This window comes from Parasteatoda tepidariorum, chromosome 1, assembly GCF_982258835.1.
Source record: "Parasteatoda tepidariorum strain Cologne lab strain chromosome 1, Ptep-v5.0, whole genome shotgun sequence".
Taxonomy (NCBI): domain Eukaryota; kingdom Metazoa; phylum Arthropoda; class Arachnida; order Araneae; family Theridiidae; genus Parasteatoda; species Parasteatoda tepidariorum.
This window is the reverse complement of record NC_141755.1, coordinates 16,573,291-16,599,775: the sequence shown is the minus strand read 5'-3', so window position 1 is coordinate 16,599,775 and position 26,485 is coordinate 16,573,291. Positions and strand designations below refer to the sequence as shown.

Below are 26,485 nucleotides of genomic sequence, written 5' to 3'. Positions count from 1 at the left end.
GAGTGGGGGAAGGAGGGAAGGGCCTACGAAAACGGCTGTGCCTAGGGCCTACGAAAGGTATAATCCGGCTCTGACTACTTGCAATTACAAATTTTAGCAGAAGGGTAACCAAGTCTTGCCATACTTCATTATAAATTATAACGGATGATCAAGGCATTATACGGGTCAGAATCTGAACAAGAATAGCTATGAGCAAGAATCTGAGAACATTTAAATATATTATACTCGATAAGCATCGAGAACTAAAATATGGTGTGTCCCGCAGTGGACTGATCGTTAAGGCACGGTTCCCAGAAGATCACCGAAGTCAAGCATCACTGGCTGCAGTCAGTGTGCGGGTGGGTGACTACTTGGATCAGTCTGCGTAGGGACCGAGGGTGTGCGGTATTGGTCCTCGTTAAATTGTTCTACCGTAAAGTGCTCGACTTCGCGTGCAGGTCGTTGGGCTACCGAAGCAGGGGTGCCATCCCCTCTGCAGAGGATCAAAATTGTGATGGCATGTCTTCGGATCATCGTCAGGGATATTTTGATTAAATGAAAAGAAAAATATTAAGAAAAGGGAAAATATCGTAGTACATTCCTATACAACTAAAAAGAGGAGGAGAGGGCAGGGAGAGGGGCCAAAAGCATGAAACTGGTCTCTCCCCAGATGACGTATTCGAGCGTTGCGTGGGAAACTAATTTCACCAGTACGAACGTGCTCCCATGTAAGTTGCAAGCCAAATGCCCCTCAATCTTGATAAAAACAAATTATCAATTGTTCGATATTCGATTACTAAAAATATTTTGAATGTTACTATTGTGACACGAGCTATTAATTTAAATGTCTAAAATTCAAAACTTCGAATTGCACTTTGTTTATCAAATCTGTACATCAATTTATAAATATAAATCATCATAATCTTTGTTGCAAAATTAAGGCAGTGAAATATTTTTGTGCATTTTTATTTATCATTGTAATTTCAACTGTTTATCATGGAAGATATACCTGTTTCACATATTGGTCATAAGATACTATATGAATTCAGAGATAAATTAGAATCTAGACACATGGTAAAGATACTCATGCCTGATCTTCAAAATTCAGATTTATGTTCATCAGGTGAGACAATATTTGTCAAGATTATCGGAGCTAGGAAAAGTATTAGAAAAGTGCAGGTTTGTTTAACTGGTTATTATAATTTCTCTTCTCCTTATTATCTCCATAATAATGTAGACTTTTATAAACATTTGTAATTCCTTAAATCAGGGTTGGCAAGGTTTATGACAAAATGGATTAATCCACGGTTTAAACCATCCTGTCCAAAACCCCCTGTGTCCAAAACTGTCCAAAACCCTTTTACTCAAATTATGTCACAATTTTATCTGAACAATATTTAAGAGGTAAAATAAACATAGAACTAATAACATATTGATATTGAAATCTACTACAGAATAATTGTTTCTAAAAGTATAATGTTTTATTAATATTGTTTGACTCTTCAATTTAAACATTAAACAAAGGATGATTAATCAGTAATCAAGTTCTATTGGTCCTCTCATTCAATAGTACATAACTGAAGTTGGACCTTGCCATACAGGTTAAGCTATTAGGGACTAAGTGCTTGGTTAGTCATAAACAGGTTTATTTACCTATAGCATGATTCAAGAATACTGTTATTTCATTCATGTTCAATTCTTTTAGCATAGTGGTGATACGTCACCAGTGTCAGTAACTGAAGCTGATGTTATGCCTTTCAAAACTGTTAATACATTTTTCAGTTATTTTGTATTTTCAATTTAAACTAATATATTTATATTTAAAAACAATTTTTTTTAGAAATAGATGTCTTTTTTATCATCCTGTGATGCAGAAATTAAAATTTTTTTATAAAAAATATATTGTGAGAAATAAAATGTTAATTTTTAAACAAATTTAGTATTTTTTTTAAAAAAAAATTATTCTTTTTTAATATTGCATTATTTATCCTAATACAAAAATATTATTTATCAGTATTAAAAGCCTATTTATATTTAAAGGATTAGGTATTCACTTTTGTTGTTCAATGAATTATGGAGTATTTGATGATTGTATTTGTATGGAAATATTTTCTTATTATATTATATTATTTTCTTTCGATAAGTTAAAGTAAATTGTATAATAAATATCAAATATTTATTGATACATGTAATTATGTGTACAATGTTTACACCTATAGAATTTTTACCTTTTACCAAAGTTCATGGTTTTGGACAGTTTTACCCAGTTTAGGACAGTTTTACCCAGTTTAAGACAGTAAAACCCACATGTCCTGTCTGAAACCAGTTAAGGACGTCCAAAACCCCAACCCTGCCTTAAATATACTTATAATTTCACAAATATCTAGCTTTTTTAAAAAATAAAAAAATGCATCCCTTGTGAAAAATTGAAAATTAAGAAATGCTAAATCACGCATCAGTATACATCAAACACCAGATTCAAAAGTAATCTTGAAAAAAATAAAGTAACTAGTTTGCAGATACTATTATTTACTGTTCTATTTGGGAGATTTCTTTATAAGCAGCCCCTGCCAGAAAAAAAAAAAAAAAACCCCATCACAGACAAGGATGGCAGATATAACTCATAGCCACTCCCTTTAAAACATTTACATGTTTTTATTAAAATAGAAGTTTTAAGTTTAAAATCTGTTTGACGCCTTGTCGATTGTAGTCGGCGCGACTGATCATGATGTGGAAATATCCCCTCCAGAAGGTTGATTTTATAAATTTTAGCAAAAACGTTTATTACCGTCCTTTATGAAATTCGTGTATTGATTTGACAAATGCAGTTTTTGTGAGTTGTTTTAAAATTTACAATTGAGTGCCAGTAATAACCTAATAGAAGAATCAAATAAATAATTTAAAGCATTGGTCTTTATTTTTTAAAAAAAATTAAGTTTATTCCAATTTTGACGACGAAATTCAGATGATTAATTTTTATACAGTAATTCAGCTTTATACCCCAAATTATGTTTATTTCATAAAAGGCTTATAAATCAAAGTATTTAAAATACATAAAATAAAAATTCAAGCTTAAATAATTTATGGACAAATAACTTTGTATCACTGAAGGTAAGAATGAATGAGGAAAGAAAGAATGGTAATGACAGATACTCATTTAAAATAAAATCTTATAAAAATATATATACGCTTAGATTTAAGGACAGAATGTGTAAATTTTTTAACATAATATTGAAAATTTACGTTTTTAATTCGCATTCATGTATCTTTTATTGATAGATTAGGTTTAACAACCCAGAAGGGTTTTGCTCGACTAAATGTTGAATATGTACATCACGCATGTCCTTTATCCGCTAATTCACGAAAGTTCTTTCAATCATGAGACAGTAGATTCGCAATCTTCCATGAATTGAAAATTTCTATTTTAACAAAATTCTCTCTGAGTTCCTCTTCTCTAGAATTTGAATTTCGTAACTTTCACAAAATCTCCTCAATAAGACATTTATTGCTTCTTTCACAGTACCCTTTTTTTCCTCTTCCACAGTTCTCGTTCACGCATGATTTAAATTTTTGTTATTTATTATTTTCTTTTTATGCTGATTTGTAAGAATGAAGCATAACTTCAGTTAAACTTCAAGAACATTAAAATTATAGAAAAATCCGCAATCTGTATTTTAATGCTGTGGCAAAGACAAAGATGTAAAATCAATTAGATAAAAAATTCTTCCTAAATTGCAAACATTTTAAAAATTCAATTGCTAGAAAAAAAGGTTTTATTTTTTCAAAACAAAGCACATTTTCCTTTCTTTCTTCCATCTTAATTTTTGTTTTAAAAAATGATGAGAATTTGGGATCTAGCCAGGACTGAAGAAGATGCAGTCTCTTTTTGTCAGGAGAGAGGTATATTGGCAAACGATGCAACAATTTATAGCTGAATGTTTTCGACTTTTATACCGTCGACTGTTTTGTCATTCACTTTGCTTGGCGACTTGGCTCGCGTTTGGTCCACAATTGGTGACATTTTCGCCCGACTAACGGAAAAGTCAGAAAATAGTTTTTTTGAATTTAGTCATTTTAATATTGACCTTACCTTGAAATTGCAAAATAAAAACATTTCATATCAATAATTTTTTTAAACATATTTTAAATAAATATTTTATAATATTATTTGTCAGAATTAAATAAATTATACTTCATTTTAGTAATTTTTAAATAGGATAATTTAATCTAAGTTTAATTTTATTTTATAATTTATAGTGATTAAAGTTGATATCACATACCTTAATTAGCATTTATTTATGGATATTTTTAAGAAATGTACATCTTTTATAAGCCAGAAAGATAAATTTTTATTAACTTTATTAAGTTATTATAGTTTTGTTCTAAATATAAGTTTTGTGTGTTTTATTTTTTATCCTGGCTTCATTAATTTGAAATGAACATATGTACCTACAGAGATTCCTGAATCGAAAATTGTTATTTCAACAAAAATTGGTATCGGGTGGTCAAGAAGGAGATCAATCTGTAATTATACTAAACAGTGACTCAGAAGATGAAAATGCCAAGGAAGGAAAAAGATGTGTGAAACAAAACGAAGAGGAGCCTCCTAGAAAAAAACTTTGTGCTGAAATTATTGAAATTGATTCTGTTGTACCATCTGTGAGATCAGGAAATCATTCTCCATTCTGCGAAGTAACTAGCACTACTAATGCAGTAAGTTTTTCAGTTACTTTGTCATTAAAGAGTAAAAATATCACCTATATCATGTGTCTATGTTTGTATATTAGGTACTTATTACCACAGCAGTTATTTAGACACACTGTCAGTTGTATTGTAAACACTACTAATGCTGTAAGTGTTTCAGTTACTTTGTCATTAAAGAGTAAAAATATCACCTATATCATGTATCTATGTTTGTATATTAGGTACTTATTACCATAGCAGTTATTTACACACTGTCAGTTGTATCGATTACCGCAATTAATTAAGAAACACATGGATAATTAATTGTATGGAAGTTTTTTTTAAATCTTCCCCTTTAATGGACCCGTACCACATTTGATTATCTAAGACTTCAATAAATTCTTTTATATTGAATAATAGTTTTCCAATAATAATGAAGAATGAAAAGCAAGAATGAAATAGTTTTAAAAAACAACTTTTCTGTGATTTTGCTTGAAAATGTGAGAAATAAGATATTGATTGTAATTTATAAGAATTGATTTGATATAGTCTCAGTTAATTTTCTAGAAATTTTGTTGATTTTCTAGAAATTTTGTTTTAAAATTTGTTTTAATAGTTTCTTATGCAGTTTTTTAAGGAAAGAAATTAAAAGTCAGTGGTTTATTTAGTGTTACTGTTATTCAAAAACTTTTTTATTTTAAGATATTTTTAGTTACAGTAAAACTTGATATGAGGTCAAATGTATTTGTATTGTAGGTATAACTAATGAGAAAAGCTTAAATAAATCTTCTGATCTACTCTTAATATTGACAGAGTAGATCAAGTATTTAGAAACTAAAGATCCAGGTTTATGTTTTTATATTTTGTTCTGTGGAAAGATTTTTTAGCAAAATAAATATGTGGTTTCATATGGTTTCTATGCTATTTTAGTGACATAGCATCGATGCATATGCCATTTACATTGATGACTGAACTGAGTAAGAATTAAACATTAAAAAACTAGCAATGAAATCTTCAATCGAACCATTTGCAATTTCATTTATTACAAAGGCATGTAAAAAAAATAATTTTTCAAACATTTCTCCTGAATGAAATAATTTTTAAACATTTTTTAGGATGAGGGACTAAATTGTTCTTTGTAATCAAAGCTGAAATTTCAGAACACTAGCACTAATGGTTACGGAGTTAAAAGAGATTTAAACAAATTAGCATACACTATACTGTTTGAATAAAAAGAATTAAGGATTAAGTCAGTACAGAGATGACTATGATAATTTTGACCCTCAATTGTTCTTAGTTATCAATTTGCAATAAACCTTAACTTATAGCAATTTTTTTTTGTATTATATGTTATGTTTTGCCTCTATAATATAACAGTACTTAATCCATCTATAATCTGAGTAATTTTTAATTAGGACGAATCAGTCATTATTATAGATGTTCCAACTGCTGAAGAATTTATTCCTATTTGCACAACAAACCCACAAATTGAACTAACACCAAGTACAAAAACTGTTCCTGAAGTGGATGATGATGATGTTGTTGTAATTTCTTCAGATGAAGAAGATACTGTGAATCAGGTACAACAGTTACCAATTGTACCAAAAGCCATTTGTACACCTCCCAAACGACTCAGACCGGTAGTTATTGATGGCAGTAACGTTGCACGAGCGTATGTATTCTTTGAGTATAACTTATACATAGCATTATCTCTATATCGATATTATATGGCGATATAACTTATGTTCGAAACTTATTTCTTTTGAGTCAGAACTACACAATCAGAAATGTTAAATCAAAAAAAAGGAAGAAAATAAATAAAAGAAATAAACTAAAACAAATGAAAATGCTAATTATAAAAAAATGCTTTTATAACATTAATAGCATTGCTTAATTTTTCAACTATAATAATAAAGTTTCATTTACTTAAGACTGATAAAAAAAGTCTTAAAATAAAAAAACAAGCACAAGCTTTGTTTTAATTTTTATTTTTAAAATTAAAAACAACTTAAGATTTATTGTTTTAAAAATCATAATAAAATTATAACAAAATATTTTACATACTAGTGTTTAAAAAAAAAAAAACGAACGTAAAAAGCAAACTAAAGTAAATGGGATATCTCCAAGTGACGTAGTGTGGGTATCAATGCTATTGCGCATGTCACGAAGCTTAAATGTAAATAGAATTTTGCCTTGATCAGTTTGTGATATTATAAAATTCCCTACTTGTTTCGATTGTAAACAATTTTTCTCTCCTTCAAGTCGGGAATTGTTAAATATCACAAACTGATAACAGGAAAATTTCGTTTATACTTTTATTCATGAGAATGCACAGCGCATCCGAGAGGTTGCATGTCTGGGTATCAATGATCTTCTTGAAGTGCAAGTACCCAATTGTACACTTAAGTAAAACAATTTTTAAATTATCTGTTGAAAAAAAAAAACTTGCTTTTAAAAGAATGTAATTTTATTTTTTATTATTCAAAAATAATTAAGTTATATTGATTAATGGTTAAATTCTCTACATAGTAAGAGTAAAAATAAATGAAAGTATTTTATTATTTACTTATTATTTTATTTATTTTTATTTTTTTAAAAATAAATTGACTTGAGAATTATTGGTTTTAAAATTATACTGATTATCTAACAAATTATTAAACGAACACATATTGAAAGAATTTTAATAAAAATTGAGAAAAAAATGCTAAAATCAATAGCGCTATTGTTAAATTATTAAAACTAGCTTTAAAGCTAGCTTAAACATTGCTTAACTTTTTATTTAATTAAAAATTTTTTTGTTGTTTTACTTAATAATTGAATTTTTTTTTTAAAAAAAAGTATGTAAATAACCTTAACTTTGTTTAAATTTTAAAAAAAATAAAGGCTAAAGATTTATAGAGTTTTAAGTAATGTTTAAAAGAACAAATAACTTATATATATTGAGAAAATATTAAGAGAAAATGGTTACAAAAACTAAGTAAACTTAGAGAAAATGGCTACAAAACTAAGGAACTTAAGTACCAAATATTTTTGTTTTAATAAAAGATTTAAAAAAGTAAAGTGTTGCTTTTAAAAAATCAAGATAAAAATAAAGAATATTAAAAATAAATGTAAGCTTTGTTTAATTTTTTATAATTAAAAACGACAAGGATTTACTGGTTTAAAAATAATCATCAAATTCTATCAAATTATTGTACTCATGTGCATTAAATTAATAAAAAAATATTTTATAACAAGTATAAATTACTTAAATACAAAATATCGCTATTAAATTGTATCGCTTAAAATTAAAAAGGATTTTTTTAAAAAAAATGTAAGGAATATAATTTTTTTATTTATAATTTCTTTTTATTAATAGTTGAGAATGAAAGTTAAGGGCAAAAATAAAAGTAAAATAATAGCAATTTCAAAGTTAATCTTACTGTAAGCCTACTAAAATTAATTGACAACTAATGTTAAATCCCGACAGACAAAAAAAAAGAAGAGAAAAGAAAGTAACAGAATAATGTACAGCCACCAAAAAATAACATAAGTCCGACTGAAAATAATCTTCAAGAAACATAAAATCCAGACGGAAGAAGCTTACATTAAAAAACTGCATTGTGTTCTACATTTCATGAAACTGTGACTCCTGATTCAATCGGCTCTTTGCCATTCAACATCATGAAACGAACATCGTTTTCCTAACAAGCCGAAATCAAAATTGTCTTTGTCAGAGCGGTAACCGTGTTACCGTAGTTTAAGATCTTCGCTTGTTAAATCGTTATATCGGCCACTTAAATAAGATTTCTGATGCTAGCAAGAAACGAAAGCCGCTATATTGGCTTGGTGATGCATGTGTTAAATTGATAATTTGTGATATATCAATTTATGGCCCAGTCTTAGTTATGGTACATGGTGCAGTACTGTAATGTATGAGCAATTCCACCATTTACATATGTGGCAGAAATCTCATCTAAATGTGGCGTGACTTGAGTCAGTAAAAAAATTATATGAATCAGTTAAAAAAAATCAAACTGTTCTAATAATTTTTATTAATTTAAACTCTTGGTATTTTCTACACTTACTCCAATTATTTGTAACTTTCATTTGCTTAAAAATTATTTAAAAGTTATAAACTAAGTGTTATGCGCTGAAACACAATGTGTTATATCTGTAACAGCCAGCTTTTTATTTATAATAATTTTTAAAAGTGAATAAAAATTGAAGTAAGGAGAAAGGATACCATGAGTTAGTGAGCAAAAATCATTAAAATTACTTGTTCTTTTTTTAACTGAGATTTTTACTTTTCAAGTTTGCATACATGACATTTGTAAATGCTGGAATTGCCTTTAAGTAACTTAAATAAAACACACCAGAACTCCAATTATTTAGATTTATCAGTATCAGACAAAATTGAGAAATAATTAAAAATTAACAAAAGAATTTAATGTCCTAGTAGTTTTTGGGTTTCTTATTCATTACTTAATTTTTGCCAAAATTAACTTTTGGATGTTTTCTGTTTAATATTTCATTACATTATTATTTTCGTCTCAATTCTCTATGATGCTGAAATTCTGTTATATAGAGTCAGATGTGCTAAAGTGGGTATAAAATCAAGCTTCTTTTTTAAAGGCTCTGAAACCAAACAATTCAATATATTATACTGGAAATTTTAATGCATTCTGTATACATTGGATTAATATAGATTAAATTATATTAATCCAATGATAATGCATAACTTATCTATTTTGTTTGTTTGTTTTCTTATAGTAATGCTTTCAAATGTATATGTAAGTTCTAAATTTAGTATATATTTCACTAAAAAACTTATGTAAATATTGTTTGAGAAATACAAATGCTCTTAAATAAATGTGCCATGATTATATTTAAAAAAATAAATGCTAATTTTTTTTCTTCTTCTTATTATTATTAAATTAAAATAATTATAAAAATTAGGTTTAACTTCAGATGCAGTATATTTTGCAGAACTCTACACTATATCATCAAAAAGCAGGAAAACTATAATAGTTTTTGGTTCATTTGAAATATAAATGAGAATGTAAAAATTCATATCTATAGTGTTAATTTAAAGTGTTTTTACTATTTATAGCAGACATGTATTATTTATGCAATTTAGCTATTTTAACTGCAATATGAAGGCATAAACTTGCGTGAGAACTCATCTATATCCTTATATATGCTCACTAAGTTGTACTATGCTATTTTGGTAATATTTTTAATTGTATACAATGTCTGTTTTATTGTTATTTCTCCCCCTGCCTGTATAATTCTCTTTAAAAAGTAAACTTTAAACGATATGTTCTTTTAAGTGGGCCAACCGGCCTTAGTAGGGGGCAGGGAATTGTCCTTGCACCAGAAAGGTTCTGGGTTCGAATCCCGGGCAAGGCATGTATGTTTTTTCCTTCTCTGTACAATCTGTCCTCACTATGGGAGCGACGTTGGCCCACCTAATATGGTGCCCCTGAAAGAGAGGCCAACAAAATCGCCCCGTATATGCCTGAATTGACGGATGTTGCCACAGGTGGGCATTGGAGAAAAATTTTTTTTAAGTGTTTAAATTACTATGTAGGACTATAATCAAACAAGTAAATTACTTTTTAGCTGCTTCATTGTGAAATATAGAGTATTAGATACTTTAATAAGCTAACCCAAAAGTAAAAAAAAAATCCCTATCATTTGATACTTACCTAAGCCTAACCATATACTCATTTTACCCCACCTCAGAAATCAATTCATTATAAATATAATTTTTAAATTTATTCTTAAATTTCTATGTATATATGTTCTTTAGATGTCCCTCTAACAGGTTGATGTAAAATTAATAGTTTTTCCCAGTTTTTAATGATATTAAAAGAAAGTTCATCAAAAGCTTAAATTAACATACTGTATAAGTTGATCATAAAAAGATCATTTGTAAACGTTTGGTTTTTTAATCAAATTTTAAAACTAAAAAAAAATATAAATAAACGCTTGTCGCAATCCTAGTAGATGTCTCTAAAAAATTAAGCAAATTATCTCAATTGAAAAGGTGAAAATAGATGTTTTATTTATTCATTTATTTTTTCTATCACATCCTCACTTTACCTCATGTACCCACTTGAACTCACCTGACCCTAGTAAATGCTAATTTATTTTAAATATTTGTTTTTCATATGAATTTGTATGACATTTCATAAATAGTTTTTATTTAAAACTAGTCTTAATTCTTTTTTAGCGTAAATCTTAGATACATAAACATTTGATAAGATATTAACTTAATATCCATTTTAGTTGCATGCAATAATTTTACTTTGTTTAATTATGATATTTACTTATTAATTTGTAATTAATTTTATAATATATTAAGGGCATTTATAATAATTGCAGTTGTTCAATCTCGGCAAAATGTTGAAAATTTGAAAGATTCCTAAAAAAAGTATTTTCTAAAGAAAGTTTTTTTCTTGAAAAAAAATTATTTTGGTAATGATTCTAATTTCTAATAACTGCATGATAAACATGATTTTTTAAAATTGCAAATGATATTATGTTATATTTAACACTATTTCAAAGTATCTTTTATTTATTTAAAGAAAAAGATATGTTTGATGAAAATATTATTGGAAAAAATTCATCATGATAAAACTTTTTCTACTTTTGATATTTTCTTGAGTCAGTTACTGTATTACTTTATAAATAACTTTTTTTCCTCCATTTCAGTTTATTAATTTTAAGTTTGTTTTTGGGTTGTTGCAAAGAAAATATATTATTTCATTGTTTTAGGCATGGGAAACCACAAAATACGTTTTCATGTAAAGGCATAAAAATCTGTGTAGACTATTTTTTGAAAAAAGGTCACCCTCAGGTCACAGCATTCGTACCACTTTTTAGACGGCATTGTAGAAATGGTCCTATAGTGACCACAGACCAGTATATATTGGAAGAACTTGAGAAAACGCAAAATGTAGTATTTACCCCCTCTAGAAGAGTTGATGGAAAGTCATACATGTGCTATGATGACAGGTAAAAAAAAATATATTAATTAATATTTTATTAATTGTTAATGTTTTGCTTTTGAATTATGGTTCTGGAAGATGAGCATTATTTTAAAAGTCATAATGGTAATTATTTTGAAAAGTCATTATTTTGTGCACCTACTTAACATCACCCAGCATACCAATACCATCAGGCTAATTTTATTTTCAAATATTATTCTCTGTTCCACTCATTCTTTCCGAATAAGAGGAAAATAAACCAGTTATGTAAAAAATCATGCTTATTAATCCCTTAACTAACAAGGAACTGCATTTAGAGTACAACTAATTTGTTTTCCTGCAACAGTTTGTTTTCTCACATTTTATTCAAAAGGACATTATGAGCTTGACTGGGAAATTGATATAAAAATTTTTCCAAGTGGCAGATTGGGTTTAATTTGTATCATCAGCTAACGTCTCCAATACTATCGATTCTCCTTTGTGATCTCTTTGCGTACATTATTATTTTTTTACTTAATGTGCATTATTTTCCCGCAATGATAAATGTTCATATTTATTTAACTCTAGATTCATAAACTCTCTATATAATTCTCAATTTATAAACACTCTAAATTCAATCTTTTTTTTTTTTTTGCACAATGTGAAAAGAAAATGATCAAAATATGAATACGAAAATAATCATTTTCCCTAAAATACGAACAGAAATTCTTATTATTCTTTAAGAATTTATCTCTGTTCAGTCTCTCCTCCTCTTCTTTATCCCCTCAATTTACAGCATGTGATGACTCCCTTCTGAGTAAAAGATGACCTTATCTCTGGATATTCCCCTCTGAAACTCTCTGTTTGAATGGACTTCAAAGACAGCTGTCAACTTTTTTTTTCTTAGAAAACATCTGGTTTTTCAACTCCTATGTCTACAAATCTCTTCTAAACAGTAACTGAGCAACAGTTAAAATCATTTTCTTTTTTTCACAATATCCTTTATTTTAGTGTGTAGTGCTGAATCATACTTGTTTATTTTCAACAGACTCCCATCTTCATTGTCACTGATTATCTTTAAATACAACTGATATATATATTTTTTTACTATTTCATGTCTTTGCTTTGAAATTTGTTATTTGTAGTTCATATTATTCATTTAATTTTTATGCATGAATTCCGGTTAAGCATATATGTGTTTTGTTATTTTAAATCCAGATTCTTCTGTTCAAGTAACTGATTATTTTCAGTTCAATTTAACTTATTTTATTCTGTAGAGTTATTTCGTTCCTGAATACTTGGTTTAATCTTAAAAGTTTTTATTATTGAAAATGCATTTTTTGAGGTTATCCACTCAAATGAACTCCCATATGTGTGGGTACTATTTATTTTCAATTAAAACTGGTCATTTTTCTATTACTACTTTAAAATTAGTTATTAGTCTTATATTAAATATTAATATATTTAACCACTTATATTAAATATTAATATATTTAACCATTTATTTAACCATGCATTGTAGTATGAGACATTTTCAACCAGTGCAATATTTGAGAATCAACCAGTGCAATATTTGAGTAAAATATCTTACCAGCATTGAATATAAATTGCGAATTTTCTATAATCTTGGAGATCAATACATAACTGGGAAGTGTTATTTTTTGTTTAACACTTATCAGTTCTAAACTTATTTATATTTATTAGCTTATATTTTATTCTTCTGATGTATTGATAATTGAGTTTAAATATTAATACTTTATTAATTATTGCTTGATATTCAATGGCTTTTTATATTTTCTATTCTTTAGGTTTTTTGTTTTTAAGATATATTAATCATTCTAGTTAATTTCAAGTTCATAATTAAATTTTCAGCATTAAATTTCATTTAAGATCTGGAATACTGGCACCTTATTCATTAAGTAGTGTAATTGGCTCTTGTAATTGACAATATAAAGCAACTTATAAGTTTACAGAAACGTTTATTTTTAAAAAAAAATAATAAAGATTCAATATAAGAGTTTTATGTCAATTAATTGTAAAGATGTTCCATTATTTGATAAAATAATAATTATAATTGCATTGATTCCTTTTACTAGTAATATTGTTTAGTTTTCTCCGAAGTAACATAATAATTAGTATTAATATTTTAAACGAAAATCTTTTTTGAAAATAATTTTAAAATGATTAAAATTTGCAATTACAAATGAGATAGAACTTTTTCAGTTGAAAGAAAGCTATCTCTTATAGTAATTTTTTTTCAATTTTTAAAAAATTTGCCAAATCCAATCCTGATAAGAAGAATGTAGCTATTAATTCTACTAAATTGTTTTTAAATATACACATTAAATATACCAATATTTTATATTTTATGGGAATTGTATGTAATTTTGTGTTAACTGTTTTATTTCTTTTGTTTTCTTATATCTATTTTATTATTTTTTATTTTCTAATGTCTATGAATGATATTTATCTTAACATTTTTGATGTCAATGAAAATTGTTTGCAGTTGTACACTGATTTTATTTTATTATGCTGTGAAAAAGGTTGAAGGATTTTTTTTGCCACAAAACTATTAAATTTTTAAAAAAACTCTTTAGTTTGCAGGATTGTTGATATTGTGTAAACTGTTAAAAATATCAATGAATTTTTAGAAGTTATGTTATATCTTTTTGCTTAATCTCTTTATATTTAATGAAAATATGTTGATGTTGTATATTATTGTGTATTTTTCTTCGCTGAGTAGAAACTGTCACAGTTAGAAACATGCATTGAAAACAGTATGTAGAAAGTACACTAGAGAAGAAAAAATATTGATATGTAGTTTTTGAGTTATTAACTGTTAAACTTTTTATAAAATTTATTATGGATGACACTCTTCAAAAATGCAGACACTATACATGGCACTATTTATAATAGAGATTTGCTGTCTTGAATAGCGACAGTAAATTAAAAAATTTTTCTTATTAAAATTTTAATGACATTATTAATTTATTTATGAGCGAGATAATATCAACATAACTTCACTTATTTTTTAATATCTGTCCCATCATTAAAAATTTAATCGAAGGGCATAATACTATCTCTATTTTCTACTTACATATTAATTGGATTGATAAAAGTAATATCTAAAGAGCTTGTTTTTATAATTATGTTTATTTTAAACATTGAAAAATTATATAGAGAATTTTTCAATATGCGTATTTAATAAAAAACAAACAAACAGAAATTAGAAAATTAAAGATTTAAAAAATTATGTAGAATGTATTAATCAATCATTGAATACACTAACACTATAAAATTATTTTTAATAACACTGTTTTATTTATGAGAAAGATAGTATGAAAATATCTCTACTATCTCTACTTATTTTCTGCCCGAGCATTAGAAATTAAATAAATAAAAGTCTAACATTGTCTCAATTGTTGTTTTCTCCTTTCATAAAAATACTTATGGTTATTAATTATGTTACGAAAAATAATATCTAAAGAGATTATTTTTGTATTTAAGGTTATTTTAAATGTAAGAAAATCATAGCATATTAAAAAATAAAAACAGCAATCAGGAAATCAGCTATTAATCAATCCTCTATTCAATACACTAACACTTTAAATGAATACCAATTCAGTGAAAAAATAATTCAAGTAAAAATGCAAAAACTTATTTTACTGGTGTCTATTTTTTATACTTGTCATTTTTAATAATATTTCTAATTAAATGGTCTATTATTATTAAGAATATGCTGAAATAACGATAAAAGGAAACCTTGCATGTAAGTTCTAAAACAATGTATCAGCACAATTCCTTGAAATAACAAAACTTCTTTTATTAGTGTGTGTTCATACTTTTTTTAAGGAAAAATATATAGATTGCATTTAAATAGAATAATTTTGTTTGCATAGATATATTTTAATAACATAACTCCCTGCCTGCACAACTCACAACTGACTATTGTTATCCCATTGATAAATGGTTCGAGAGTTACTAGGTTTTGTGGGTTCTCTCTCTTTGTAACATGGATGACAATTATTTTCTCATAAAAAGTCTTTCCTGAAAACACATTTGTTCTGTTAATTATCTTTGGTCTTCTGAGTTTTATTTTAACTGAACAGGCAAATGTTGTTTCCTGAATGATAATATAAAATCATAATATGATAATATAATATGTTTTTAAAGGATGTTTCTATTTCATGCTAAGTAACAAAGATGATTTCTAAACGATCATGGAAGTAGGTGAGTAAATTAAATATGAAGCAGAGTTTTTTTTCTTCTTTTAATGGTGTATTAAATTTTAGCAGCTAGTTTAAAATGTTATTGTAATTGTTTATCAATAACATGTCTTTAAGTGCACTTACGTAAAGAAATATCATGAATTAAGCAAGAATTTTATGTGAATGACACAGCCAATCAGAGTGGTTGAAAAACTTGAACATTTATGGGCAAGTGCTAGGAACTAACCACTCATGTTGAACAACAGTTATTGAAAGAGTTCATCTACAAAATGCACATGACCAGGAGGTCACAGTTAGAGAAGGTCTGTGTTAGTTTGTATAAAATGTTGCTTGAAAGGGCAATGTATTTAACATAACAAATAATAGATATGTGATAAGCAATACCACAAAAGAGATATTTAAAAATTCATTGATTAATTTTAATGCAAGCTTTCTGTCTAAAATAAAATATTTATGAACAAATTAAATTGCAACTATTTTAATAAAAAAAGTTAAATTTAATTACAAACATGCAAATATACTTGTATCTTACTCACATGTAATTTGACTCTGTAATATCTGTGTTATCAATTGTGTTTTAATTTAATTTATAGTTGATCTAACAATATTTTTTATATTTTCAATATGTTATGTTTTTTTTAAAAACTTATTTATTTGTATTTTATTTTTAATTTTATATCATTTTGAAATATTTGTATGATTGGAAAGAGCTATAAAGAGAAGAAAACTTGACATCATATAGGCTGATTTGAAGACATGCAGGGATGAGATTTTTCCACTTTTTAGCGGATCTCCGCTTTTTTCACTTTTATCTCTTGAATTTCAGCTTTTTTATCAAAAATTCAGATTTTCTAAAAATTTCACTTTTTTTTATAAATATTCCGCTTTTTCAGAAAATTCACCAATTTTCAAAGAGAAGCAGAAAATTCAAGCTACATAGCTACCAATCCTTTCTCATTTTCGTAGTTCAAACGACGCTGCTTCTGACAAGCCTTTTAGAGGTCCCAAGCCTGAAATCTGCTGATATCTCGATTCTTATTCACACGATTTTAATATCAAACGTAACTTTTCGTCTTTGCATGTTGCGATTCTTATTCACGCGATTTGAATATTGAACGTTGCGATTCTTATTTACGAGATTTAAAAATCCTATATTGTGATTCGTATTTACGCCTTTTTAAAAACCAATGTAGCGATTTGTATTCACGCAAGTTTAAAATTCAATGTCTTGATTTGTTCATTCCGGTTTATAATATCAAACGCTGATTTTTGTATTTATACGTGATTTTAAAATAAGGCATAGGGATTCGCATTCAGGCATTCTAAAAATTATGCATCATAATTCTTATTAATGCAATCTAAAAATTACGCATCATGATTCGTATTTACGCGATCTGAAGATTGTGAATCGTGATTTGTATTTACGCGTTTTAAAAATTCTATATCCCAGTTTGTATTTTCTCATTTTCAAAATCGTATATCTAGTTTCATATTCACGTGATTTCAAAATTCATAATTGTTATTCATATTCACGCAATTTTTAGATCAACTATCGCGATTCTTGTAAGAAGTAAATCTTTTTTTAAAATTAGTTACTATAAAGGTGACTGTTTTTCTAGCTACGATTATTAGTATATGTAAGTGTTACAACATCAGAGAAACTGGAAGAGAATATATATTAAAAACTTACATTCTGTGCTTGCAAGGAAGAAAAAATAGGATTCGTCACAATATGTTTGAAGATGAACTAACGACTAAATATAGCAAACATAAAAGATATAGCAAACAAAAACAATCACTTAAAAAGGGATTTCATTAAAAAAAAATTTTTTTTTTTGAAAGAAGAGTTAATTAACTCATCATCAAAATTTTATTTATAATTGCTGTTATTTATGCTATAAAATGCAAAATCCTTATCAAATTAAAAACAATTATCTAAACAGTTGCTGATTGTCATGTAATTTTTCAAACTAAAATAGCAATTTTTGTATGTTAAGGAGTTACTGTTTATTTCTACTTTACTGTTATTGATATGTTTCAGAGAGCTCTAGTTAGATTATACTGTAATATGAACATAATGATTCGGTCCATTGTTAAAGTTTTTTTCCAATATAATTTAAAAAGTAATATTACTGATATATTTGCTATAAATCACATAACAGTATTTATTTAAAGAAATGAAATATTAATGTTTATTCTCAGTAGTTTTAATTTGCTAAACCAGGTAGTTTTTCAAGTAATAATTGTCTCTTATGTGAACTGAGGAAAAATATAATTTCCAGCTTTATTTTTTCAATTGGTAATTTTTATTTTTACTAAATGTTAAGTATCAATGTAATCATTTATATAATAATAGATTAGTACACAATTGTATATCAACACATTATTTATTACCTTAAACCAGGGATGGGCAAACTTTTTTGATCGAGGGCCAAAAATCAAGAAAAAGAAACATTTGGTGGGCCAAGTAAGATCTTTAAAATTTAAGAAAAAAAAAGTGATATACAAGTTTTAATTTAAATATTTAGTGGGATGAAGGAAATTGCGATTTCATTTCTAAAAGTTCCTTATATTAAGGTTCGAAGTGAGATATGCTTATTTTAAGGAACAAGGCTAAATCCTTTTCTGTTAGTCTACTTCTGAAATAATTTTTTCTAAGGTTCATAATTGAAAACTCTTGTTCACGTATATAAGATTAAGCAAACATAGCACTGATTTTCTGGGCGTGAAATTTTAAATTTTGGAAACTAGCTTTTGGTAATGATTTGTCAAACTTAGGCATATTTAGAAACAACTGCTTCAGATGATTGTTAGATTGTCCGCTCTTTGGAGTGTAAAATGCGCAGTCTGCCAAATGTGAAGCACAATTTACCTATATTAGATTCCATAAGTCAGCTCCTCGAGAAAGACAAACGCTAGTTGGAGCCAATCTACGGCTATTCTATAAAGAACTTCTGCTTTCAGCATTTTACCAATTGAAGCTGTCTGTACTAACTATTTCCATCAATTTATATTTTGTAGAACAAAAATAGAGAAAGTAAAAATGTCATCAGTACTTTGTTAAAAAAGGAAGAACAGAAATAATTTTAAACATAGTCAACAATAAAATGGATGTATATTGTTTATATTTGCCGCTGATCGGCAAATAAAAATTCTATCCGCGGGCCGGATAAAATCTTCCGGTGGGCCACAGTTGGCCCGCGGGCCGTAGTTTCCCCATCCCTGCCTTAAACTGTCTGGAATTTATTATTAAAGGGTTGCGCTTGCGTAAAATTTACTATCGTGGAAATTCAGCTTTTTTGCCTTTTGGCTAATCTCATCCCTGGACATGGCTAAGTCTTTAGTCAATTTACAAAAGATGTAAAAATCTTTTGATTAACTCTTCTTAATATACTTATTAAATCAGGTGATGTGATGGTTTGATCTGTTATATTTGACTGATTGTTGGTGTAAGAAGATGATAATTCTGTAAGAAGCAAATGTAGACTTCTTTTGCCACCTCTCTCTTTTTATTTATTTATTTTCTCATCAAACGTGTTCTTATAAGTAAAGTTGAGTTTTATCCTTGAAGTAAGAGGCCAAATTTTTACAGATTGTTATAAAAAAATATTTAAAGCTTTATTAGAACAGTTTACAACAGTGGTTTCCAACTGGTAATGGCTTTTCTTTTTTTTACTTTGTCCATTTTTACTGAGCATTGTACTACAATGCTTATTTAAAATAGTTTTTAATTGGTATAGAAATGTCACTTGTCATTTTTTCCTGCTATCTTCTTAAAATTTCACTATCAATGCAAACAAATTTATTATTGTTTATTATTTTTTTTCACACTAATTGTCACTTAGTATTTAATGTTGTACTATTTATAATGCTATGTTAGATTTGAAATTTATATTTCAATATGAAGGTGCATCTTAAAATCTAAAAATGTAGTCCGGATATATTTTGATAATTAGTTTTTTCTGTACTTACTTAGTAGTTAGATTTTGTTTAAATTAATTAATTATTTAAACCAATGAATGAACTCCATAGGAAATTCACTGTAGTTTACTTGTTTTCGAATTCATTTTTTCAATTTTAAATAGCTTTAATTGTAATGAATTGATTTTGTTCTGATCAGGCAATATTAATTGCAAATAATGGTTTTTAAATTTTGCATGGGAGTCATTGCAAATTACATCATTAAAGAGGTTAAAAGCTATACTAAATAGTTTTGTTACTTAAAATCTAAAGTAATTATTTTTTGTAAAGGTATATTTTGTATGTGTAAATCCTTGCAATTACCACGCAGGGTGTTAAATTGAAATTACTTTCTAAAGTTAGTTTAAAAAAAAAAAAAAAAAAAAGAACTGCTGGTGTCTGAAGGATCTTATTTTCATCTGAGTGTATGTGAAGAAGTGGATTTTTTTAAATTTAATATATTTTATTTTATTTATTTATTTTATTTATTATATTTTTATTTAAATTATATTACTTTGATATTAAGTTTAAAATTGTATATTTATGTAACTTATAATCGATACACTTCTAACTAAAAGTATGAAATTTGAGTCAATCCAGATTTTATGTTTTAAAACCCATTTTTATAGAAAAAAAAATATTCTTATGAAAAATGGAAATTATTTTTGGGAAAATTTCTTAATTAATGAACAGCAATCAGTTTTAGTGATCACTCTATATTAATGGTCAATATAAAAAAATATTTTATAATAAGTATATGCAGTAATTTGATAAAATACTATAAAAAACTCTTTTTATATTTTTTATAATGCCTTGTTAGAAAAACAGCACTTATATTTTATTCCTTGCTTGATCATTTTATCAAAAAAAGAATTGGAGCTGATTAGTCGTTTGCAAACACCAGAACATAAAAAAATTAAAAAGAAAAAAAAATGTCAAGTGATCGTTTATTTTTGAATTTTCTGATAGGACATGTTTTTACAGATTAGAATTTTGTAAAAAATGCTGCCTTTTGAAATTAAATGAATTGAAAGAGCTATTTTTCAAAACAGTCCCAATTTCCACCTGAAGTTTGTTCACTTTTTTATCTCAGTTGAAGAATATACAATCTGTACCAAAAATGCTGAGTTTCTGAATTTAAATCATGATTTATTTTTTAGTTATGAATGACATTTCCATGCGTACAATTGACTTTCTGTTAACACGAAGTTAAAGGGTTGTTTCCTATTAACTAAAATTAGTTTTAAACAGCTAAATGCTTTTAGAATGATTTTAAAAAACAGAACACTGAAATAAAGTTATATAAATGATATACTGTAATGAAATAAATTTAAAAGTGAAATTAAAAGAAAAAAAAACCATTTACCTCTGTAAGTTAGACATTAAAAAAGTCATTTATTGACTTGAAATTTTGATTGAAATTTTGTATTATGCATTTGTTTGTAAAATAATCCACTTTTTCGAATTTCCAAACGTGGAATGGGCATTTTGCTCAAATAAAAACCACTAAATTAAACACTTACCAAAGAATTGCACCATCAGCACGGAATGCACACCTGCCAAGTCTCCTGTTTTTTAAAGAAGACTCCTGTATTTTATGACTATCTCCTGTTTGCCCCTATGTTCTCAAATTTCTCCATATTTGTTGAAGAAGTTTCAAACAAAAAAATTTGGACAATAAAAAATCACCTGAGGGCGAAAATACTTCTGTTATTCCTTAACAGATAGTGCTATTGCCAGTACTGCAGTATATTGAGTGTTAATAGTTTAAGTAAATATAAATAATGGTTTAAAAAATCTTCTTTAGGTTAAGATTTATATACATATTTTTTACTTGTCAATGTCAGTGCTTATATTATTTCACATTTTGAATTTCTCTTTTTGACTTTTGAATTTCTCTTTCAATTATGCTGGATGTATGAAAATTTTACTCGTAGCCTAAAAAATGGCGCTTGTAAAATCTCCATTATTTTATTTCTCCTATGTTGGAAGGTATGGGAATGCAGAATCACCACTTAGGTCAGTATCACTCATTCCCTCGACAAAGGCTTATGGCCCCTTATATGTTCTATAAGTGACCTTAAATGACCCTTGAATGATGAAAAATGTCCCAAGTGTGACAATGTTATGCTTTTGCTTAGGTTTCAGATATTAATTCAATTTCATCTAGAATTTTTTTTTTGTAACTGAAGTTATAATACTGCAGCTATTTTCTGTGAATGTATGCAATGAAATGTCACACTTGTCTTAATTGTAACAAATTTATAGGAAATCTTGTTGCATTTAGGCCAGGGTTTGAAAAAACTCGTATATTTTAGGAAAACCCCAACCCGCCTGGGTTTTATTGGAAAAACTCTGGGAAAATTTAGTTTTATTTGAAAAAACCAGGGGAAAATAGTTTTTTCTCGTTTAGTGCTCATAAACTTTAAGTTTTACTGTGTAAATATTTTTATTTGTTAAAAAGTGTTGTGTAAGCGTAAAAATAGAAATAAGTTCAGAAAGTTATTTTAATTTTGTTATGTGTATTTTATATTAAGTTTAAATAACGCATTATCACTAATACATATTTGAATCTTTATTGTTAACTACATTACGTTTCACAATTTTTAACTCAAGCATTATAAAATTTAAATGCAGTAATTAAACAAGTTTATTAATCTTTTTGTTTTCACACACATTTATTTAATATATATATATATATATATATATATATATATATATATATATATATATATATATATATATATATATATATATATTAAATAAAAAACTGAAATAAATATTGAATGGTCTTCCATGTTTTTCTAATAAGATTAATAGAAAGTGAAATTAAAATTACGTATAATTATGAAGAGTATCAGTTACTTGTCCCATTTGTTTTCAAATAATTAACCATAGAAAAATGATTTCATTTTTAGATAAATAATTTTGAAAAGTTCTCTTATAAAAAGTTTTAGCTTATTTTTTTTAAGCCAGAAAATAAAACTGTTTAAATTTGTTAGTGTATTGCTTGGTAAAAAAAAAAAAAAAAACGTTTCTTTTCAATTTTTTTAAACATATAAATTAATAATAATAACCTGTATATTAATGTATAAAGCATACAACTATATTTGAAAAATTGATCTTTTCAGACTATATTATTTAAATTTCTATTTGATTTAATATCATTAAAATATTACTTTTTGAAAAAACCCACTTAAAGTTTTCAATAGTACTATAAAATTATAAATTCAAATTTCTTTTACTTTACTAATATTAAAAACTTAGTTTTATAAATCATGCAACTCTATTTGACAAATTTATGCTGCACAGTAAATTATATAAAAGTAAATCAATAATAAGTTTTAATAAAAGAAATTTTTTTTTCTTGAAAAAACCCACTTATTGTTCCAAGGTTACCCAATAAAACCCGGACGGGTTTTTTCAAAGTGGGTCCACTTGGCGAACCCTGATTTAGGCACACTGACCTTATTGTCTGCCTTTAATTCTTACAATTGAATTCTGTATTCTTAGCTGTGTCTTTTCATTTCACAATCGACTTCTTACCTGCACCGACCACAGTGCAGTTATCAATAATAGTGGTAGATGGATCCCGGGTTTGAGTCCCATTGCCATCGGGCTAACTGTGGAAGGTAAACGTGGTTTCCCCTTCCATGTGACGCAAATGCGGGTTAGTTTCCCTTTGAAAGTCCTCCACGAAGGCAAGCTTGTCCCAGATACTTGACTCTAGAATTTCCAAGTCTTCTGAGCTATGTTTGTTTTATAAGGATGCAGTGGTTACTGGCTATTTTGCCTGTTTATTGACTGTAAAAATATGCAATAATACAGATACTACAGAATTTTACTCAGTTTGTATCTGTCATTTTTAATTTAACTTTATTATAGTATTTTTTTCAATATTAATGTAGTTAACTGTTTTTTGGATATTCTAAGGTTTATTGTTGAGTTGGCTGTTGCAAATGGAGGTGTTATTTTATCAAATGACAATTATAAAGATCTGATAAATGAGAGTCCAGACTTTGCAAAAACTATTAAAAATAGGTAAGATTACTTTGTTTTTTACTTTGTACTTTTTTGTGATTAATGACAGAGCATGTTTATTAATACAGTGAAGCAGCTCTCGGGAGCGACCACTCTCTCCTCCACAGTAAAATGCTTGTTGATGGAGGTGGGTCGTTCTTAGAGGTTACCTCCACTGACTTCAAAATTGTTATCAAAGGTACATGATTTTTCCCGAACTATTTTAGTTTTAGTCAGCGTTATTTTCTTGGTGTGGAAATGCCACTTCTGTCGGCGACGCGGAAAGACGAATCGATGAATAAAATTTAGAGCCTATAAAAATGATCCCAACTGATACAACTATGTGAAAAAACAAATTTGCCAGTTATGAATGATAATGCTATTATAAATAAATAATCAATTATTTGTTTAAGTGTGTAAGTTTGCATTTAATTTTTTATTATGAAATTAATTTTTAAAAGATGAGAAGAGGTTTGTTTGTTTCAGATACTTAGTTTTTTCTAAAACAACTTTTTGTTTCTAACTTTACTTTCAACTCTAAAAGTAAATCATTGATAACATTGTCTTTAGTGCACTCTGACTGCAATATGAGGTTGTATTGTCAAAAAGTGCTCTCTAAATAAGAGCCTCACTAAAATATTGTGAATACATTTTAATCTACTTATTTATTTTGTTAAATTGTTTGCTTTGATAGTTTTTTTGTGTTTCCTTATTTGACAATTTTCGCATCTGGAGCAGATGCTTGCCCTTTCGCTGGGTGAAATTTTAATTGGCTCACCAAAGGGTTTTCTTCAACAAGAAGTCTATGGAAAAAATTCTGTGCCTCCCAAAAGTGGTTGCAAATAGATGTAGTCATTACACAGAGGTGGTCTTCCCTGGACATTTCACTAAAACTAAACTAAACTCAGCGGCGCGACAGCCCTAGAGGGCCAAGGCCTACTGTGCCCATCTCAGTTTTCTTGACCTTGGGCCCTGGGGTGCAGAAGCAGATGTTTCGGTCAGCTGGTCAGCCGAACACGGAACCCCCCAGTGTTTTAGTTCCCAAGCATGCTTGGTACTCATTTATTGACCTACTGAAGGGATGAAAGGCTGAGTCAACCCTGCCCGGCTCGAGATATTTCACTGTATATGCATAAAAATGCATTATATCTAAAAATACATTCAAAAATAATATTCCAGTTTTGAGTATTCCATTTTGATTAATCATACAGCAGTAAGGAGACTAAATTTCTTTTAGTTCACTCCTAAAGATGCTCAATTTTTTTTATAGTTCATTCAAAAATTGTTCTCTTTTTTTCTTCTAAACTCCCATTTTTGCTACAAAATAAAAAAAATCTCAAATAATCTATGAATTTGTATTGAAACTACTCAATCATGCACAGAACTGAAATGCGTATGTACACAAATATAAAATTTTAAATTATTTTTTATATATTATTATTAGTCTCCCTTCTCATGAGTCAAAGGGTATAAAAGAAACCTTTCTATTGAGATTATAATATAAAAATGATTTATATGTTAATTTTTATTGAAACATTAAAAAATCTTGTTAATGTCATTTTTTGTTGCTTACATTTGAATAGTGCAACTTCTAAAAAGTTCTTATTACCTTCTCGATATTTTTGTTGATTGGATAATTGATGTTTAAAAGTAAAGAAACCAATGTTAGGATAAAATTGTTTTTAACACTAGAAAGACAGATGGGGCCAATTTGGTCCCTCTAGTTTTTTGCTGCTCTGTAATTGGAAAACTACTTACTGAAAGTGCTAAGTACTACTGACTTATCATAATTTAATCCAATTTAAGTTCTTGTTTAATCATTCATGTGTTAGCTATATAAAAATTATATATACACCTAACTCCTTATACCTAGAAAGACGGAAGGACCAGAGTGACCCTTTATGGTTGACATCCCATAACCCCATGTTGTAACCCTTATATCCACTCGATATAGTACCTTTTAGTATATATAGAGTACCTCAGTTTCTTTTAAAAAAATAAAGTGTTTCAACGTATGTATAATTATTACTTATGGAGAAAAGATAACTCCATTATCTAGAAACTAAAATATAAATATAATTAAAAAGTAAATGTTTTGTTCAATCAAAATTGTTATATATCGCTAACCAAATCAGATAAAATACCATAGAATTTCAAAAATCGAATCTATTATAGGTTTTTTCAAATTCATTATGCTTACATTTTAAGATTTTGGATGTCTAATCAGACAATCGGGGAAGGGATAAACGGGTCTCTTCAGTCTCTCTAGGTTTACAGCAACATTCAGTCTCTCTAGCGTTAACATTGTTCATTATGTTTTTATATAGCCATTTCTAAGCACATTTCTAATTTATTAATTTTTTTAAATCCTATAGATTGTTGATGTATTGCTTTGTTGGAGATATGTTAATGATTCCTGCAGACCCTTTGGGATCAAAAGGACCTAAACTTGAAGAGTACCTCTCTTTTCCTCCTGGGTACACATAAGATTCTTGTCATCGGATGTTTGTTAACTGTTTTTTTTATAAATACCACTTGTTTTGGTGAAAAAAAATTATTTTTATTTAAATTTTGTAAATAGATATGTATATGGATACTCACAGCAGATACTGTAAGCATCATATATTCATATTGAAATAAAATTCAATTTTTTCAAGTGAA

At 27.3% G+C, this 26,485-nt stretch overlaps 1 protein-coding gene across 1 annotated transcript; it reads left to right on the top strand.

Moving 5' to 3' along the window:
- Nucleotides 1-664: 664 nt before the first annotated feature.
- On the top strand, nucleotides 665-26,485 carry LOC107442481 (uncharacterized). The gene is made up of 6 exons (XM_087159747.1): nucleotides 665-1,158; nucleotides 4,435-4,692; nucleotides 6,078-6,334; nucleotides 11,425-11,664; nucleotides 23,738-23,845; nucleotides 26,200-26,485. The coding sequence occupies exons 1-6, from the start codon at nucleotides 976-978 to the stop codon at nucleotides 26,309-26,311; spliced, it is 1,158 nt and encodes a 385-aa protein (XP_087015873.1). The 5' UTR covers nucleotides 665-975; the 3' UTR covers nucleotides 26,312-26,485.

Coding starts and splice junctions, on each gene's coding strand:
- LOC107442481 (XM_087159747.1), top strand. CDS start 976: ATGGAAGATATACCTGTTTCACATATTGGTCATAAGATACTATATGAA. Junction 4,693..6,077: donor TAACTAGCACTACTAATGCA/GTAAGTTTTTCA, acceptor ATTTTTAATTAG/GACGAATCAGTCATTATTAT. Junction 23,846..26,199: donor GCAAAAACTATTAAAAATAG/GTAAGATTACTT, acceptor TAAATCCTATAG/ATTGTTGATGTATTGCTTTG.